The 20330-nt window shown below is 43.2% G+C and overlaps 1 protein-coding gene across 1 annotated transcript in view; it reads left to right on the forward strand.

Moving 5' to 3' along the window:
* The window catches only part of LOC137383627 (CREB-binding protein-like), a 135254-nt gene extending 116805 nt beyond the window's left edge, over nucleotides 1-18449 (forward strand). The window contains exons 20-25 of the mRNA XM_068056781.1: nucleotides 244-357; nucleotides 2403-2568; nucleotides 6506-6673; nucleotides 12472-12633; nucleotides 14140-14421; nucleotides 15115-18449. Of these exons, the coding sequence (XP_067912882.1) occupies nucleotides 244-357; nucleotides 2403-2568; nucleotides 6506-6673; nucleotides 12472-12633; nucleotides 14140-14421; nucleotides 15115-17289 (3067 nt within the window). The 3' untranslated portion in view covers nucleotides 17290-18449. The remainder of the gene's footprint in view (nucleotides 1-243; nucleotides 358-2402; nucleotides 2569-6505; nucleotides 6674-12471; nucleotides 12634-14139; nucleotides 14422-15114) is intronic.
* The last annotated feature ends 1881 nt before the right edge of the window (nucleotides 18450-20330 follow it).

A 20330-nucleotide genomic window follows, 5' to 3' on the forward strand; every position in this document is an offset into this window, starting at 1 on the left:
AGCTTTTACAATGGAGAAGTTAAATTAAAATCTTATACTTTTCAAAAGTGTATGTAAGTGTCTTAGAAACTGGAGTGAGGCAAAAAAGAGAATTGTTTATTGTAAGGGAAAGATGTATCCTTAAAGCAGTAGTCACTTTATTTTGTCCGCACGATGGTAGGTGTTTAGTTTAATGAAGGCAGAATATAGTCCTTGTAATCACTAGTCAATGGCTGATGCTATTTCTCTTATACAACTTTGCAGGCGAGTGTACATATCATACCTCGACAGTATTCACTTCTTCCGCCCACGATGCCTCCGAACTGCAGTCTATCATGAAATCTTAATTGGTTACCTAGAATATGTGAAAAAACTTGGGTAAGTTCCGTTGTAATATAGGTAGAGCTTTATTAGCTTATTTGTCTTTATGGGTAATGGGGCACAAAGTATGTATGCAAGTTATGTCCCCTCTCCTATCTCATGGATACAAAAAGGACAGGAAAGGCCATTAGACTCATCAAGCCTCTTCGCCCCCCTGCACCCTCCTCCGCAAATAGCTGCGGGTGCAACACACACACCATTGTCCCACCCTGAACTGCTCAATCTGAGCAAAGTGGCAAAAAAGCTGTAGCCAATTCAGGGAAAACTCTTGACTCTCAAAGGTAATCAAACAAACTTCCAGGAAACTCGATAGCCTGTAATTCCTATAATCCTAGCTAAATAACAACTTGGTCAGTACAGCTGGCAACGTCCTCTTCATTCGGGAACATGTCAAGTTCCTTTTTAAAGGGCCATGTGAATCTGTACCCGCCACACATTTCTTCTCTCTCTAAAAGAAAAAAATGAAGATTTGCATTTATATAGCTCCTTTTGTGACCAGCGGACATCTAAAAGCACTTTACAGCCAAGGAAGTACGTTTGGAGTGTAGTCACTATTGTAATGTAGGGAACAGTGGCAGTCAATTTGCATGCAGCAAACTACCACAAACAGCATTGTGACAATAATCAGGGATAACTCTCCTGCTCCTCTTCAAAATAGTGCCATGGGATCTTGTACATCCACCTGAGAGTACAGACGCGGCCTCAGTTTTAACATCTGATCTGAAAGGCAGCACCTCCACCAGTGCAGCACTCCCTCAGTTCTGATGAAAAGTCACAAACTTGAAACATTAACTCTGGTTCTCTCTCCACAGATGCTGCCTGACCTGCTAAGTATTTCCTGCATTTCTCCTCTTATTTCAGATTTCCAGCATCCACAGTATTTTGCTTTTACTTTAGAATCTCAATAGCTCCCTCCACGTGTGGGTACTAAAACTGGACACATTACTGCAAAGTGCTGAGATACCAAAGCCTTGTATAGCCGAATGGTCTCCTTCTGTGCTGTAATCATTCTTTGATTCTATTGTATGACTATTGATTGTTGGTTGTTTTCTGACATGTAGCAAGACTGAAAGATTCTTCACCAGTCCTAGTATATCATCCAATGTTGATTTTTCCATCGCCTTTTCAGCATTCCTAACACTGGTCACAGTTGTCCTCTGCTGGTTTTGTACATGTTTCTACTCCCTCAGTTGCTATTTTTATACCTAATAAAATTCTTCCATCAAGGTTAATTTCCCCAGTTTATCCAGGTACCTATTACCAATCATAATCAATCTTTGGCTTTGGAAAGGCTCTACTTTGACAGTTGTTTAGATGCTGAGAGACTGTTTTTCCCTGGCTGGAGAGTCTAGAGTTGGAGGTCTTAGTCTCAGGATAAGGCGTTGCCTATTTAGGACTGAGGTTGAGAAGAAATTTCTTAATTTATGGAGTTATGTATCTTTGGAATTCTCTACCCCAGAGGACTGTAGATCCTCAGTCGTTGAGTATATTCAAGACAGAAATTGATTAGATTTTTGGACACTAAGGGAATTGAGGGATATGGTGGGTCAGATGGGGAAAGCAGAGTTGAGGTAGTTTAGCTGTTGTCTTATTGAATGGTGGTGCAGGCTCGAGGAGCCATGAGGCCTTCTCTTGCTCCAATTTCTTATGTTCTTATATAATCCACCCAATCTCTCTTGTCTTCCATCCTATCACAGACCTTCCCTTTTGTTCTTTTTCCACTCTTTTCCCCCCTTAAAACCTATTACATTTCTAACTTTTCCCAGTTTTGATGAACGGTCATCAACCTAAAACATTAACTCTGTTTCTCTCTCCACAGATGCTGCTTGACCTGCTAAGTATTTCCAGCATTTTCTGTTTTTATTTCAGATTTTCAGCATCAACAGTATTTTGCTTTTGGATTATTTATAATTATAAGCTTTTTTGAACAGTTTACATTAAACTGGAATCAATAGGTCTGCTTGTTATTTCCCTCCTGATTTGAATCAGAACGGTAACAGTATCTGAACAATCCATTTCACCTTGTTCACTGTTCCCCGCAGCTTTACACAGGGTCATATCTGGGCATGCCCTCCCAGTGAAGGTGATGATTACATCTTCCACTGCCACCCAGCAGATCAGAAGATCCCCAAACCCAAACGGTTGCAGGAATGGTACAAGAAGATGCTGGATAAAGCTTTCGCGGAGCGAATCATACACGATTATAAGGTTTGATCTGAAGTTCTGTTATCCTCCTAATATCTGCTTTAAAAATAAGATTTTATGCATTCGTCAATGTAATCCAATCCCTTTAGCTTGATATTTCATTGTAATACAGACCACCACACATTTGTGTAACTAGTATTCAAAGTTCCACTCTTCTAGGCCTCTTGACTCCATGTTAATCGTACAGGGTCCAGTTGCTCCAGTGTTCCACCTCCCAGGTCTCTGGAGCAAGGAAGACTCCTGTGAAAGGTGCCCTTAGTCAAAAACAAATTACGGTGTATCTGAACAAACTGATAATCCTAACCGTACAAACAATTATAAACCTGTATATGTGTTAACATGTTTGGTTCAGTAAAACACATGTTCTCCATCTTACCCAAGGGCCAGGGCAAACTACATTAAATTTAAGTAGTGCACCTGTAACAAGATTGTTCACTAGTTTGTAATATTATGGTTGTATAGGTAATTGAAGTATTTAATCTAATGTTCAGGATGGAAAAATCCTATTATCTGATATTTTAAAGAGAAATTTTCTGCCAAGTTAAAGTTTTAAAGTATGTTATTAGATTAGAGATACAGCACTGAAACAGGCCCTTCGGCCCACCGAGTCTGTGCCGAACATCAACCACCCATTTATACTAATCCTACACTAATCCCATATTCCCAACAAACATCCCCACCTGTCCTTATATTTCCCTACCACCTACCTATACTGGTGACAATTTATAATGGCCAATTTACCTATCAACCTGCAAGTCTTTTGGCTTGTGGGAGGAAACCGGAGCACCCGGAGGAAACCCACGCAGACACAGGGAGAACTTGCAAACTCCACACAGGCAGTACCCGGAATCGAACCCGGGTCCCTGGAGCTGTGAGGCTGCGGTGCTAACCACTGCGCCACTGTGCCGCCCTGATTCAGGTATTTGACAACACCTTTTCTGAGCAGTTTCACACCACTTCCTGTCAGTTGACCTTGAGCCCATGAACCTTGAAAACTGTATTTTTGTTTGTTGATGGGGAACACAAGTCTTATTTATTATTTTAAATTGTAAGATGCATGCTGCACTTCCTGTAGACTTGTCCTATGGTTTCAGTTTCCATAATGATCCAAATGTTACCATACAGATCCAAAGTTTTACAGCCTTACTTAAATGCAAAGTTCAGGCTTACTCTGCAGAGTATAAGGCAGTATTCATGTGCACACAGCACAGGATATCCATTAAAGAGTGAAATCCCCTCTCAGCCATTCTCCAGCAGAAGTGTGGTAGTCCCTGAGATCTCTGCACTGCTCAATTCCTTCTGCTTAAACTTGGTTACAGATTAGTTTAAATCATAGGCTCCAAAGTGAACTAACACTCTACCTCTATCATATATAGATATATAATATATAAACCAACTGGTTTTAAATGCAGATTTTTTCTGAAGTCAGCCTTGCAATTCCTGCGACATGTTGGAACTTCAGGATACTTCATGTGTCTTTGGGGAATCACATGTAGGAAGTGTCTCCAGCTGCTTGAGCTCGAGCTCAGGATTTCCGAGCTTAAAGGGCAGCTGGGATCACTGTGGAACTTCATGTAGGATGAGCATTTCCTAGATCATACGTTCCAGGAGGTGGTCATCCCACAGGCAGTGAGAGTTCAAGATAGTAGATGGGTGGCCATCTGGAGGAGTAGGAAGAGGCAAGAAGTGCAGGAGTCTTAGGGGTGTGTGCCACTCTCAATCCGGTACTCAGCATTGGAGACTACTAGGAGTGACTTCACCTTGAAGGAGTGCAGTCCAGGCCATGGCACCAATGGGCAAGGGACTGCACAGGAGGGAACAGCGTAGAGTAGAAATGCAGTTGTAATAGGAGATTCCGTAGTTAGGGAGATGGATGGGCATTTCTGTAACTGTCATCATGAGTTCCGCATGGTGTGTTGCCTCCCTGGTGCCAGGATAAAGGACAGAGAGAGTTCATAATATTCTGCAGAGGGAAGGGAGTGAGTCAAAAATTGTGGTACGCGCAGTACCAACAAGATAGCGAGAGCAGGTATTGAAGTCCTACAGTCAGACTTTCAGGAGCTAGGGAGGTAATAATCTCCTGAATTACTCCCAGTGCCACACGCTAGCAAGAGTAGAAATAGGAAGATAGGGAGGATCAATGCATGTCTTGAGTGATGCTGGAAGGGGGCTTCAGATTTTTGCGACATTGGGACCAGTTTTGGAGCAGGAGGCACCTGTTCAAAAGGGGACGGGTTGCATCTCAACAAGACTGGATAAAAAAAAATTGGCTTCAGGACAGAAAACAGCAAGTCGTGGTAAATGGTTTTTCAGACTGGAGGATGGTAGATATTGATATTTCCCAAGGGTCAGTGCTAGGACCAGTTTTTGTTTTATGTACATAAATGAGTTGGATATTGGAATACAGAGTAAAATGTCAAAATTTGCTGATGATGCCAGTTGCCTGCAACAGGACTTAGATAGGTTAACAGAATAGGCAGACAAGTGGCAGATGGAATTTAATAAGAGAAGTGTGAGGTGATGCATTTTGGCAGAAGGGATAGGGAGAGGCAACATAGACTAAATGGCACAATTCTAGACCTGGGGTTAGATATGGGGTTAGGGCGGCACAGTGGTTAGCACCGCAGCCTCACAGCTCCAGAAACCCGGGTTCAATTCTGGGTACTGCCTGTGTGGAGTTTGCAAGTTCTCCCTGTGTCTGCGTGGGTTTCCTCCGGGTGCTCCGGTTTCCTCCCACATGCCAAAGACTTGCAGGTTGATAGGTAAATTGGCCATTATAAATTGACCCTAGTATAGGTAGGTGGTAGGGAAATATAGGGATAGGTGGGGATGTGGTAGGAATATGGAATTAGTGTAGGATTAGTATAAATGGGTGGTTGATGGTCGGCACAGACTCGGTGGGCCGAAGGGCCTGTTTCAGTGCTGTATCTCTAAATAAATAAATAAAAATAAAATTAAAAAATCAATCTTTGAAGATGGTAGACAGAAAAGCATATGGGATCTCGGGCTTCAAAAATAGGGGTATTGAGGACAAAAGCAGGGAAGTTATGCTGAACCTTTATAAAGCACTGGTTAGGCCTCAACTAGAGTACTGCGTCCAGTTCTGGTCACCATACTTTAGGAAGGATGTGAGGGTCCTTGAGAGGGTGCAGAGGAGATTGACCAGAATGGTTCCAGGGATGAGGGATTTTAGTTACAAGGTTAGGTTGGAGAAGCTGGGGTTGTTCTCCTTGGAACAAAGGAGATTGAGAGAAGATTTAATTGGTAGAGGTGTACAAAATTATGACCGGTTTAGGTAAGAGACACAAAGAGTAGCTGGTACAAGTACTAAGGGACACAGAATTAATGTTTTGGGCAAGAGATGTAGGGGGTATGTGAGGAAGAACTTTTTTTACACAGCAAGTTGTAATGGAAATTCATATGTTCGAATGTTGAGCTGGAATTCGCTGCTTAGGACAGTGGTGGAAGCAGTGATGATTGGTTTCAAAAAGAAATTCAATGGGCACTTGAGGGAAATAAATTTGCATGGCTATCTGGATAGAGCAGGGGAGTGGACTTGATGGGCTGAATAGCCTCCTGTGTCATATGACTCTATGACGCAACCAAATTAATCAAAGTCCACAACCAGCACGAGACTGATACAAATGCTTATTTATCCTGCCAGCACTCAGCACAGCTCAGCAAATTACTCTAAATACATTGAAACATGAAACTTTCTATATCATCAAGCAATGAATCCCTGTTTATTAATTGTGTGTATTTGGTTGTGGAAAATGACATGTTTCTGCTCTTTGAAATAACGTATTATTCAAGTCTGCAGCACGCCTTGACCATTTTTCCACACTTGTACAACCTTAATTAAAGGCTGCTTTCCTTCATGCAGTCCGGTATGAGAAATTGCATGTTGTTTGATGCTAATTTCTTCTTGTTTTGCTGGCAGGATATCTTCAAACAAGCAACAGAAGACCGGCTGACCAGTGCAAATGAGTTGCCTTATTTTGAGGGTGACTTTTGGCCCAACGTACTGGAAGAAAGCATAAAAGAGTTGGAACAGGAAGAAGAGGAACGCAAGAGGGAAGAGAACAGCATCCCCAGTGAAGCCCCTGATGTGAGTTAAAGGCCAGCTCGGGTCTGCAAATGAAACCCGACCCAAGCCCGACAAAATCACATCCGACCCAGCCCGAGTCCTTTCAATTTTTCCTGCACCCAACCTGACCCGACCCGACCATCAGTTAATCTACCTTCCATTTTTCACTTTGTTACTTACCTGCACAAGCTTAAAATAACTAACAAAACCACCTTTCAAGTCCAAAAAGTAAATTAACAGTGGAACCACTTACCTGAGGTAGTGATAGAGCGTGTCCGATCCGGCTGGACCCGGAAGTGCGACCTGACCCGCACCCAACACATGTCGTCAGGTCCCTTCTGGTCGGGTAGCCAGCCTTTAATGTGAGTGTTCTGAGGAGATGGTCTTCAGGATTTTCTAGATCATTTAGACTTTTAATTAAAGTTTGCTTTAGATCTTCACATACAAGCTGGGAATCAGCGAGGGCCCCCACCAGTCTGCAGTTGATGCCTGACCATCTGATACTTTGCATGTTGGAAACGTACTCGCTTTGTAACATTTAGAAAAACATAATGCAATCCAACAGAGTCAACATGGTTTTATGAAAGGGAAATTATGTTTGACAAATTTGTTAGAGTTCTTTGAGGATATAAAGAGCAGAGTGGATAAAGGGGAACCAGTAGATGTATGGATTTTCAGAAGGCGTTTGATAAGGTGCCACATAAAAGGTTATTGCAAAAAATAAGAGCTCGGTATTGGGGGTAATGTGTTGGCATGGATTGAGGATTGGCTAACACACAGAAGGCAGAGAGTCAGGATCAGTAGGTCTTTCAGGTTGGAAAGCCTTAACTAGTGGGGTGCCAAGGATCGGTCCGAGGGCCTCAACTATTTACTATCTATATTAATGACTTGGAGGAAGGGACAGAGTGTAGTGTATCCAAATTTGCTGACGATACAAAAATAGGTGGGAGGGCATGTTGTGATGAAGACAAAGAATCTGCAAAGGGATATAGATAGGTTAAGTGAGTGGGGAAAAACTTGGCAGATGGAGTTCAATGTGGGAAAGTGTGAGATAAATCCACTTTGGTAGGAAGAATAAAAAGGCAGATTATTATTTAGATGGAGAAAGACTACAAAATACTGTAGTACAGAGGGATCTGGGTGTTCTTGTGCATGAAACACAAAAGGTTAGCATGCAGGTGCAGCAAGTAATTAGGAAGGCAAATGGAATTTTGGCCTTTATTGCTAGGGAGTTAGAGTTTAAAAATAGGGAAGTCCTGTTACAACTGTACAGGGTGTTGGTGAGGCCACACCTGGAGTACTGCGTACAGTTTTGATCCCCATATTTAAAGAAGGATATACTAGCATTTGAGGCAGTTCAGAAAAGGTTCACTAGGCTGATTCCTGGGATGAAGGGGTTGTCTTATCAAGAATGGCAAACCAGGTTAGGCCTTTATTCATTGGAGTTTAGAAGAATGAGAGAAACATATAAGATGTTAGGGGGGCTTGACAGGGTAGATGTTGAGAATATGTTTCCATTGGTGGGGGATTCTCGAACTAGGGAACATAGTTACAGAATAAGGGGGCACACATTTAAAACTGAGATGCAGAGGAATTTCTTCTGTCAGAGGGTGGTGAATCTCTGGAATTCTCTGCCTCAGAGAGTGGTAGAGGCTAGGTCACTAAATGTATTTAAGGAGGAGGTAGATAGATTTTTGAAATCTCGGAGTCGAGGATTAGGCGGAGCAGGCCCGAAAGAGGAGTTGAGGCCTGGGACAGATCAGCAATGATCTTATTGAATGGCGGGGCAGGCTTGAGGGGCTGAATGGCCTACTCCTGCTCCTATTTTTTTATGTTCTTATGCCCAGCTTTATGTTGAGATGAGTTGAATTGAATTGAGATCGAACGCACTTTTCTTCCTGCTATTCAAATTCAGTAGCTGTGGACAAAACAAGGTTCTTGAAACAAGTATTCCCAGTTGTCCTTATAACTCTTGCACCTCGTGACCCAATTATTATTTTAAAAACTGATCTTTTTCACCATATTTTAAAAATGCACAATGTGTGATGGAATTTGAAATTCATTCTTCACATGGACATCCGCGTAAAGGTTCAATATCTTGGCTGTGATCGACATTTGAGAAATCTGGTGGCCATTTAAAGTTGTGGCTCAAATTTCAGCCTGAATACCAAAACACAGATTAACGTGAGTTTAGATCCCGGTTGATTAGATCAAGAGAAAAAGGTGTTTGAAGTGTAGCATTACACATTGCCACAAGAAACGTACCCTTCTGTTGTTGAAGGATATTCCAGTGAGCACATCCTGCTTCACAAAGTGCAGAGTGACAAAGGAACCTCCATATTTGTGCAAGCTATAAAGTCCTGAGCGATGACTTCTCTGATTGTCATGCTCGTATTGTCATTGGCAGATCCTTGATTGCAATCACTAATGATCCGATTACATTTTCGTGGATAACAAGTGTTCAGCTGGGTCCAGAGGTCTAACAATAGCGAGGGACCCACAGGCTGTGCAGTATTGTTTTTGACTGTTAGTAAAATAAAAGTGCATGTTGTGCCCAGTTGAGAATGCTGGCCACCATTTGTTAGGTCTTGGTGCAGGAGATGCAAAGGGTTCATGGAATTGGGGGTAATATATTAGCATGGATGGAGGGTTGGTTAACGGACAGGAAGCAGAGGGTAGGGATAAATGGGACATTTTCCAGTTGGTAAACTGTAACTAGTGGAGTGCTGCTAGGATCAGTGCTGGGGCCTCAGCTATTTACAATCTATATTAATGACTTAGACGGAGTAATGTATCGAAGTTTGCCAATGATACAAAGTTAAGTGGAAATGTAATCTGTGAGGAGGACACAAAGAGGCTGCAAAGAGATGTAGACAGGTTAAGTGAGTGGTCAGCAAGGTGACATATGAAGTATAATGTGGGGAAGTGTAAGGTTATTCACTTTGATAGTAAGAATAGAAAAGCAGAATATCTTTTCAAAGGTGTAAAATTGTTAAAGGTTGATATGTTATAGGGAGGCTTGAGTATACACGTACAAGGAACACACAAAGTTAGCATGCAGGTACCGCAGGCAAATGGCATGCTGGCCTTTATTGCAAGGGAACTGAGATACAAGACAAGGAAATCTTGCGATAATTGTACAGGACTTTGGTGAGACCACACCTGTAGCACAATACGCAGTTTTGGTCTCCATATCTCATCATCATAGAATTATTACAGCACAGAAGGAGGCCATTCAGCCCATCGTGTCTGTGCTGGCTCTCCAAAGGAGCAGTTTACCTAGTGCCATTGCCCTGCCTTCTCCCCATAACACTGCACATTCTTTCTTTTTTAGATAACTATTTCCCTTTTGAAAGTCTCAATTGAATCTGCCTCCACACTCTCAGGCAGTACATTCCAGATCCTAACCACTCGCTGCATGGAAACCTTTTTCCTTATGTCCCCATTGCTTCCTTTGTCAATTAACATAATTCTGTGCCCTCTTGTTCTCACTCCTTCCACCAGTGGGAACAGTTTTTCCCTATCTTGTCCAGACCCTCATGATTTTGAATACCTCCATCAAATCTCCTCTCAACCTTCTCCCAAACAGTCCCAACTTCTCCAATCTATCCACGTAACTGAAGTTCCTCATCCCTGGAACCATTTTCATTAACTTTTTCTACACTCTCTCCAATGCCTTCTTTCCTGAAGTGTGGTGCCCAGAACTGGACACAGTACTCCAGTTGAGGTTAAACCAGTGCTTTATACAAGTTAACACAGCTTCCTTGTTTTTGTACTCTATATTCCTATTAATAAATCCTAGGATGCTGTATACTTTATTAGGCACACTCTTATCCTGTCCTTCCAGCTTCAGTGGTTTATGCACGTATGCATCCAGGTCCCTCTGCTCCTGCACCCCCTTTAGAATTGTACCTTTTATTCTATATTGCTGCTGGACATTCTTCCTACCAAAATGAATCACTTCACACTTCTCTGCATTGAATTTCATCTGCCATGTGTCCGCCCATTCCACTAACCTATCTGTCCTTTTGAAGTTTAACATTATCCTCCTAACAGTTCATGATGCTTCCAAGTTTCCTGTCATCTGCAAATTTTGAGATTGTGCCCTGTACACCAAGGTTTAGGTCATTAATATATATCAGGAAGAGCAAGGGTCCTAACACTGGCTCCTGGGGAACTCTACTACAAACCTTCCGAAAAGCTTCCATTAACTACTCTTCTCTCTTTCCTGTCCCTCAGCCAATTTCATATATATGTTGCTACTGTCCCCTTTATTCCATGTGCTATAACTTTGCTCACAAGTCTATTATGTGACACTTTTATTAAATGCCTTTTGGAAGTCCATGTACACCACATCAATGGCATTATCCTCATCAACCCTCTCTGTTACCTCATCAAAAAACTCCAAGTTAGTTAATCGTGATTTCCCCTTAAAATATTCATGCTGGCTTTCCTTAATTAACCCGCATTTGCCCAGGTGACAATTGTGTTCTGAATTATCGCTTCTAGAAGCTTCCCCACCACCGAGGTTAAACTGACTGGCCTGTAGTTGTTGGGCTTATCTTTACACCCATTTTTGAACAAGGGTGTAACATTTTCAATTCTCCAGTCCTCTGCCACCACCCAGAGTCTAAGGAAAACTGGAAAATTATGGCCTGTGCCTCTACAATTTCCACTCTCGCTTCCCTCAGTACCCTTGGGTGCATCTCATCCAGTCCTGGTGCCTTAACATTAAGTGCAGACAGCCTATCCAATATCTCCTCCTTCTCCATTTTAAACCCTTCAAGTATCTGAATTACTTCCTTTTTCACCATGACCTGCACAGCATCTTCCTTGGTAAAGACAGATGCAAAGTATTCATTTAATACCTTAACCATACCCTGCCTCCATGTATAAATCCCCTTTTTGGTCTCTAATTGGCCCCACTCCTCCTTTTACTGTCCTTTTACTATTTATGTGCCTATAGAAGACTTTTGGATTCTCTTTTTTTTAATGTTAGCTGCCAGTCATGCTCATGCTCTCTCCTTGCTTCTCTTACTTGCTTTTTCAATTCCCTTCTGAACCTTCTATATTCGGCCTGGTTCTCAATTGTATTATCCACCCGAGTAGATACTTAAAGTACAATGAAGGTTCACTAGGTTGGTCCCTAGGATGAGGGGGTTGTCCTATGATGGGCTGAATGAATTGGGCCCATACTTTCTGGAGTTTAGAAGAATGAGTGGTGATCTCATTGAAACATACAAGATTCTGAAGGGGCTGGATAGGGTAGACACTGAGGTGGTTTCCCCTGACTGGATAATCTAGAATACAGGGGCACAGTCTCAGGATAAGGGGTCAATCATTTAGAACTGAGATGAAGAGAAATTATTTTGTTCAAAGGGTTATGAATCTTCGGAATTCTCTACCCAGAGGGTTGTGGATGCTGCATCATTGAGTATGTTCAGGGCCAAGACAGATTTTTGGTGTCTCAGGTAATCAAGGGATATGGGGAGCAGGCGGGAAAGTGGAATTGAGGCAGAAGAGCAGCCGTGATCGTATTGAATAGTGAAGCAGGCTCAAGGAGCCGATGGTCTATTCCTGTTCCTATTTCTTTTGTTCTTCAATCCATATACTGTGACAGGAGAGTGCGCAGTTAACCAGTCCTGAAGCACGAATACCTAGCGTGTGTGTAGTGAAGCTGAAAGGAAGTGATGCAGAATGCAATACATTCCTAAATTATGTTCTGTATAAAGTAACCTTTAGAAGAGCAGTTGTGGTGGATTACTGTCTTGTTAAATGCATCTAAAGTTGTTTAAATACCCTTCTTATACCTTTTCCAGGGAAAGAAAGGAGACAGCAAAAATGCAAAGAAAAAGAACAACAAGAAAACGAATAAGAATAAAAGCAGCATTAGCCGAGCCAACAAGAAAAAGCCTGGAATGCCGAATGTAGCTAATGACTTGTCGCAGAAGCTCTATGCCACAATGGAAAAGCATAAAGAGGTACTGCAGGCAGTGTTTAAACTCTTCCTACCTGGAGCACCATTTGCTTTTTTCCAATATGCTCGTCTTTCCTGAATCGCTACCGATATATACATTTTTAATAAGTACTTTTTTAAAAAAAAAACTAGCATCTCCTGGGTTGAGGGAGGAAAAAAATCAGGCAGGATTCGCTGTCTTCACTGTGATGCAGCTTTGGTGAAATCCATCCCCGGGGACCAAACACATGCTCACTGGCAATGCTCAAACATGAATAGTGGCCTGGAGAGACATAACAAAAGACAGCGGACACCCATAACGCTGTACCTGGCAAGGAATCAGCATTTGTTGGAGAGGTCCGGAGAAAATTAGTGAGCTGAGGGGGGAGGAGAGAACAAAAGCTTATAATGTACTTCAGATTCCAGAATAATCCTACTTAACTATATTACACCTCAGTATCACTTGGTCTTTTTATTTGTAGAATTGTTGCTGTTTTGTTTGCTGCTGCAGTTTAAGCAGCAGAGTTGCTCAGGAACAAGATTTTGGAACGTTAGGAGTTTTGAGTTTAGGTTCCTGTATCTTCGATGTTTGTGTTCTGGTTATTTTAGGTAACAACTTTGCCAGTTTGAAGTGTGTGTGCGCGCTAGAGAGAGACAGGGTCACAGACACAGAGAGGAATAACTGGCTGTGATGGAAGGGAGGAAGTAAGAAAGGTCCAACTCCTTCCAAGTTAACCATGTTATGGCAAAAATGATCTCAAAAGCTTTGTAGGCTGCACCATTTCCACCACCTGAGGCAGATGGGGGAGGGAGAGAGCAAACAGCAACCAAAAGAAGAGTACTACTTCACAGTTACTCAAAACTAAGTTTGAAACCTAAGTTAGGAATTAAATGGTGCGTCACTGCTTGTTGCTAGTTATTCAGAGCTTGTTTTGTGGATAACCTGGCAATGATAAAATCAGCTAGAGCAGGTAACTAAGTTTGTACCCCACCTTTGACCATTTGAACTCTCTTGCCTTCTTTTGGCAAGTTTAGTTGGTGTTTTGCTGGGATTTGCTAAATGGAGCCTCATACTCTGTTTTTACTGGATGGGATATACTGGAAGAACTCATCATCTCTTCTTACAGCCCTGCCAGTGGAAGACAGACACCCAGAATAAGACTAATGCCCCCTTTCTCCACCCCACACCCCAACCTCAAACTGAGACCTATAGTGACTATAAGGATCTATCTCAGGAGCCTGTAGGAGCTCAAGGTGTCAGGTCCAGCCCTTGTTTTTAAGTGGAATGAGTTACTGAAGTTTGCTTTATCCTTGGTTTGTAATTGCAAATGGAATGTGATGACATATTGGAACATAGGTGAGATATTAGGTGTGGAGTGTAGTTCCATTCGTGTAAAACAGTTGTGACAAATTTTCCTGTTTCTGGTTCAGCTATTTTTTTTAAATTTGAATTTCCAAGTTAACAATATGCAAGAAGTGCATTGATTTCCCCAATCTTCGCTGTTCCTTTCTAATAGCACTACTTTTTCAGGTATTTTTTGTGATCCACTTCCATGCTGGACCGGTGGTGAACACCTTGCCGTCCGTTGTGGACCCTGACTCCTTGCTGAGCTGTGATTTGATGGACGGCCGTGATGCTTTCCTGACACTGGCCAGGGACAAGCATTTGGAGTTCTCTTCATTGCGCCGTGCAAAATGGTCCACCATGTGCATGCTGGTGGAGTTGCACAATCAAGGCCAGGACCGATTTGTCTATACGTGCAATGAGTGCAAGCACCATGTGGAAACACGGTGGCACTGCACAGTCTGTGAGGTAAGATGGGCTAACTCTGTTAATAAAGTGTCTCAAGTTGAGTGATCCTTGTAAATGAACCACTTGTGTCATTCAAGAAGAACTCTTGGAAAAGGGTAATAGCAGTTTGAAGTGTGCCGTAATCCGCTTCAGTTGGTGAAGTCAAAGTACAGCTAAACTGTACAGCCCAGCACTGCAAGGATCACTGCTCTTGCCTACAGGACAACTGGAACAGGAGGGGAAAATCACCACCTAGTGTAAAGTGTGTGTCAGTGAATGGATGGAAATGACAGGGAGCTTGGCAATGAATGCCCCCTAGTTCAATTAGCCTGCTGGTGCTCACTTCCCAAGTTCAGGTGTGGAGAGTGCCTACTGGATTGAAGCACTGAAGGTGCTCTGAGCCCATAATCCAACAGGTATGAGCATGTTCTAAGGGCCAGAAACTGCCCCCCCCCCCACCCCATCTGTTCTCGCGCGTACAAATTTTACATTAAATTATATTCTATGCAAAGTTATTTGTTTTCAATATTGATCTTTTCCTAGAACATCAAAATGATCAGTGCTATTAAGTGGAATTGATTCATAGTATGAAGAACACATTCATGTTTATATTTTGCCATAATAAATGGTTGCCTTATGTCAGCTACTGTTAAATTTTCAGTTGTTTGTGAAAATAGATTGGTTTCACTTATCATTCTTCCTCCTCTTGTCCAGGACTATGACCTGTGTGTCAACTGCCACAACATTAAAGGCCATGAGCACAAAATGGTTAAATGGGGCTTGGGGCTAGACGACGAGAGCAGTAACCAACCAGATCCACTTTCCAAGAGCCCACAAGAGTCTCGCCGCCTCAGCATCCAACGCTGCATCCAGTCTTTGGTCCATGCTTGCCAGTGCCGCAATGCCAATTGCTCGTTGCCGTCCTGCCAGAAGATGAAGCGGGTTGTTCAGCACACCAAAGGCTGCAAACGCAAGACCAACGGAGGCTGCCCTGTTTGCAAGCAGCTTATTGCCCTCTGCTGTTATCACGCGAAACACTGCCAAGAGAATAAATGCCCTGTGCCATTCTGCCTCAACATCAAACACAAGCTACGGCAGCAGCAACTGCAACACCGACTGCAGCAAGCGCAGATGCTCCGCAGAAGGATGGCCACCATGCAGCGCGGAAATGTGCCTCAGCAAAGTTTGCCTTCTCCTACCTCAGCCGCGCCTGTTACACCCACTGGACAACAGCAGCCCGGCACCCCTCAGACGCCGCAGCCTCAGCCCCCACCTCAGACCCCACCATCCAACAATTTGCCGAGTGGTTTTCCTAATCCACCGAGGACTCAACCCCCCACCACTGTCTCACAAGGAAAGCCCACAAACCAAGTAGCGCCACTTCCCCAAGTCCCTCCTACACAGCCCCCACCAGCCGCGGCGTTGGAAGTGGCCAGGCAGATTGAGCTGGAGGCCCAGCAGCAGCAGCAGCTTTACCAAATGGCAAACATGAACAATGGTCTAGGGATGGCACGGCAAAGCATGATGGGGCAGCAGATTGGGCCTGTCAACCAGATGCCAGCTGTGGGTTTGAAAGTCGCTCGGCCTCCAATGGGTCAGGTGATTCCTGGCATGCAGCCAGGGCAATGGGCACAAGGAACGACACTATCACAGTCACAGCCTCTGCAAGCTGGCATGCCGAGGAGTGGCATGCAGATGACGTCGCCGCAGACATCAGCAGGACAGAGGATGCCAGGAGCCCAGCAACCTCCGCGGAGCAACATCTCCCCAAATGCTCTCCAGGATCTCTTAAGGACACTGAAATCGCCCAGTTCTCCTCAGCAACAGCAGCAGGTCCTTAACATTTTGAAGTCCAATCCACAACTTATGGCAGCATTCATAAAGCAACGAACAGCTAAGTATCAGGCTAACCAGCCTGGCATGCAACCTCAACCTGGCATGCAATCTCAACCCCAACCCAGAATGCAACAAGCAGGCATGCATGCTCAAGCAGGCATGCAGAATCCACTGCAGAACCTCAACCCCATGCAAGCAGGTGCCCAGCGGCCTAATTTGTCCCCCCAGCAACAAGGCTTGGGCAGCATGAATGCCCAGGGCCACCCCGGACACAACCCCAACTTGGCAACTATTAACCCTCAGTATAGGGAGCTGCTAATCAGACGCCAACTCATACAGCAGCAGCAGGGCACTGGCATGGCTGGAGGAATGGCAGGTCACACCCAGTTCCAACAACCGCAAGGGCCAGCTTACCCACAAGCCATGCCACAGCAACGCATGCAGCAGCACATATCCATGCAAGGTGGGCCAATGGGACAGATCACCCAGATGGGGCAGATAAACCAGCTGAATCAGCCAGGGATGGGAGCCGACGGGACTCCCACCATCCAACAGACTCTACAGCAGCGGATTCTGCAACAACAACAGATGAAGCAGCAAATGGGCTCACCAGGCCAGCCCAACCCCATGAGCCCCCAGCAGCACATGCTCTCAGGACAGCCGCAGTCATCTCACCTTCAGAACCAACAGATTGCCACTTCCCTCAGCAACCAGGTGCGGTCTCCACAGCCGGTGCCCTCACCGCGACCCCAGTCCCAGCCTCCACATTCCAGCCCTTCACCCAGGATACAGCCACAACCTTCTCCCCACCACGTCTCTCCCCAGACCGGCTCCCCACACCCAGGACTAGCAGCGCCCCAGGCTAACCCCATGGATCAGGGACACTTTAGCACCCCGGAACAGAGTGCGATGCTTCCACAACTGACTAATCCTGGCATTAGTGCTATACACAGCGCCACTGGCGACTTAGGACTGGGTGCTGATGGCTCCAGCCTATCGAGCTCCACTATTACATGTGACACACTAGAAAAGTTTGTGGAAGAAAACTTGTAGCATTTTGGGAGCAATTTTTCCTGAGACTTTTTGTACTGAAAATTTCAGCTGTCTGGTGATGAACAATCCCTAGAAGGAACTGCAACTTCCTAAGACATTGAGGGATGACTTGCTGTTAAAATACACAAAGAATATATTTTTTGTTCAGACTGGTTGCACATTCTGGTCGTGTTTTGTTTTCTCCCTTTTTTTGTTTCCTGTTTGCTTTTGTTGCTAATGACTCATTGCCTAATTTTTTTAAATGGAAAAAAGCAAGTTCATTATATTCATATTTTTTATTTTGTATTTTTCAGACTATCAGCATTTTTTGTGTTTAAAAACCAGGAAAGAAAAATTCCTGAAAAATGCAACATATAATGTATACCAATAATTTTCTGACATGTTCTGGGAAGGTTTTTCTATAGTGAAGTCTGTGCGGGCGTTTCAAGTATTAAATTTGTATAGATAGGAATAGACCATTGCACACATGTACTGGCAAATGCCAAACTTTGTCTTGCAGATGTAGAAATTGTTGCTTTGTTTCATGATAAACTGGTTTTAGTGAAACTAGGATGATCACTGATAGATTGTGCTGATTTTAATAGAAGAAATATCCTTTCCTTTCCTCCTTTATTCTCTGTGAAACTTGAAAAGAGAAGAAAGCAATTATAGTGTAAATCATGCAAGTTATATAATTACTATAAATAAGGAAACAAAACTCTCAATCACTGTATAAACTGGTTAAAAACTCATTTCTTACTTATATACCATATTGTTAAATAAACTGTGTGCAACAGAAAACAGGTTTGTACTTCTTTAGTATTTGAAGAGGTGTTTTTAAAAATAAAAGGGAATAATACATGTTTAAATCCCTCCCCCCCCCCCCCCCCCTCCTGCCTAACATCCCCTTGTTAAAAGACTTGGTGAGTCTTATTAAAGCTGTAGGGCTCCAAAATTCAGTTTTCCAGAATTGGAAGAGCTCACTTGTTAAAAAGGTGTTTCAGAATGGAAACCAATGAAGACTGGATTCTGTGACTGGGTGTGTTTAAAGCACTTCCCCCACACCGGCACCATAAACACAAACACCTCTCTTCTCTTTCCCCCCCAACCCCACCCCACCTCCGTGAGACAGAGTACCAGGAGAAAGGGAGAGTAATGACCAGAGACCTGCACCCAGGATTGGGAGAGTCAGTCCCTGCTGCCGTGCTCTCCCTTCACACGCAGCTTCCAATCAGCTATCTTGCTTTTGTTCTGAAGTTTTAAAATTTTTTTAAGAAAACAGAAAATTAAATTCTGGAATGCTGCAGTTTTTATCTAGTGTGTAAAGTTTCAAAAACTTGATTCCTATGCAGCCTCAATCTACTCTCGCCAACTGTGTAACTTGTGTATATTCAGCTAAGTGTATAGAATGATGGTTGCTGACAGCCGTTTGCTGCCTTCATTGGATTAGCTGGGAATTTCTTGAACTCTTGTTGAAGGTTAATCTGAGCTGCCTGCATGCAGGTGTTGGTGTATATGTTTCTGAATTGTACAAAATCAATGAAGTACTCAACTGTGAAAAGTTAGAATGTTAAAAACCTGGTGTCCTGACACTGGACACATTAAACTGCAGACAGTTGCTGTGTGCTTGGTTTTTTTTTGGTTATTTTTGCTTTAAGTATATATTTCTGTTTGTGTTTACTTTTATGTAGCAATGATACTGTGTACACTAAAGAGGGGAAGACAGTACTTGCCTTCTGTGGGATCCTTGCACACTTTTTTTTCCTTTATTAAGTTACAAGATCCCATTCATCTGACCTACTTAGACTACAGTTAAAATCTATCAAAATAAAATCTGCATTATGGTAACATGTATAAAATACTACAGCAACTGTGTATTCGTTGTTTCTTCTCTCTGCTGGCCAGCTCAACTTCTGTAACAGTTTTTGGTTTTTAAAAAGTGTTTATGATCTTTAGTGTCTGTTTAATGTGTATTCTCCATTCCCGAGTTCTTTCACCTTTAATGATTTGCCAGTGTTTCACCTTGCTTTTAATTTGTGTTTGGCCTCTCGTGTATCTGTTCTCTGCAAATATTTATTTGAGTTAACATGAAAAAGAACTGCATGTGCTCGCTTAAGTTGAACTCTGTAGAAAGTTTGTTTAAAACTTTACTCAGTGCAGCAGCACAAATTGGTGCCCTGTTATACAGGAAGCTGCTGCCTGCTGCTTTCGTAGACATGGTGGTTTCTGTGCTTTGTGTAGGAGAGTGTGTTAAATCTGATTTTAGGTGATTGAAAGGAGACTGATGAGACAGGACTTGGAAGCCAAAGGTGGCAGGTTTGTCTTCCATTGAGTTGACTGTAACTATTGGGGGGGGCTCTTCGATCTTGAGGGATCTGTACCATAAACTAATGTCAATGGATATCTGTGACTTCTTGTTGTTCGGCAGTTTTCCGTAAGTAATAATCTGCCTCCATTCTTCACCTCTGGGACCTGGACCCAGACTGATGGGATAATCATCTGTCTCAGCAGAATCTCAAATAAAATGACCTCACAATTAGTTCTTAAAGAAAGACTTGGATTTATATAGCACTTTTCATGACCTCAGGACAGCCCAAAGTGCTTTACAGCCAAGGAAGCACTTTTGAAGTATAGACACTGTTGTATTGTAGTGCAGCAGCAAATCCATGGCACAGAACTGAACGTAAAGCTTAATTTGGCATTGCTGTTCAGAAAGGGAACAAGGAGGCTGACATGGGATGTGGCACTCTGATACTGCTGCAGAGGAAGAAGTCCTGAGATTGAAGGCACGTTGGGATATCCTTGGATGCAAAAACAATTTCCCATTGCTGCTACCCGTTGCCTTGATGAGTTTACTCTGACAGTCAGGTGGGGAAGGTTCATGTGGGACATAACACTTACATGTGCCTGTGGGCTGAATGGCCTGTTTGTGTGATCTAAATGCTATGTAAAAGCTGTTTAACCAATGGACGTTCCAAAAGGCAGGTCTGCATGTTGAGGTATGAGTGTGCAGGCTCTCCTATAAGTACTTTGCCAAAATGGCTATTCATGAGAGATTCTGG

The sequence above is a fragment of the Heterodontus francisci genome, chromosome 24 (genome assembly GCF_036365525.1).
Source record: "Heterodontus francisci isolate sHetFra1 chromosome 24, sHetFra1.hap1, whole genome shotgun sequence".
Taxonomy (NCBI): domain Eukaryota; kingdom Metazoa; phylum Chordata; class Chondrichthyes; order Heterodontiformes; family Heterodontidae; genus Heterodontus; species Heterodontus francisci.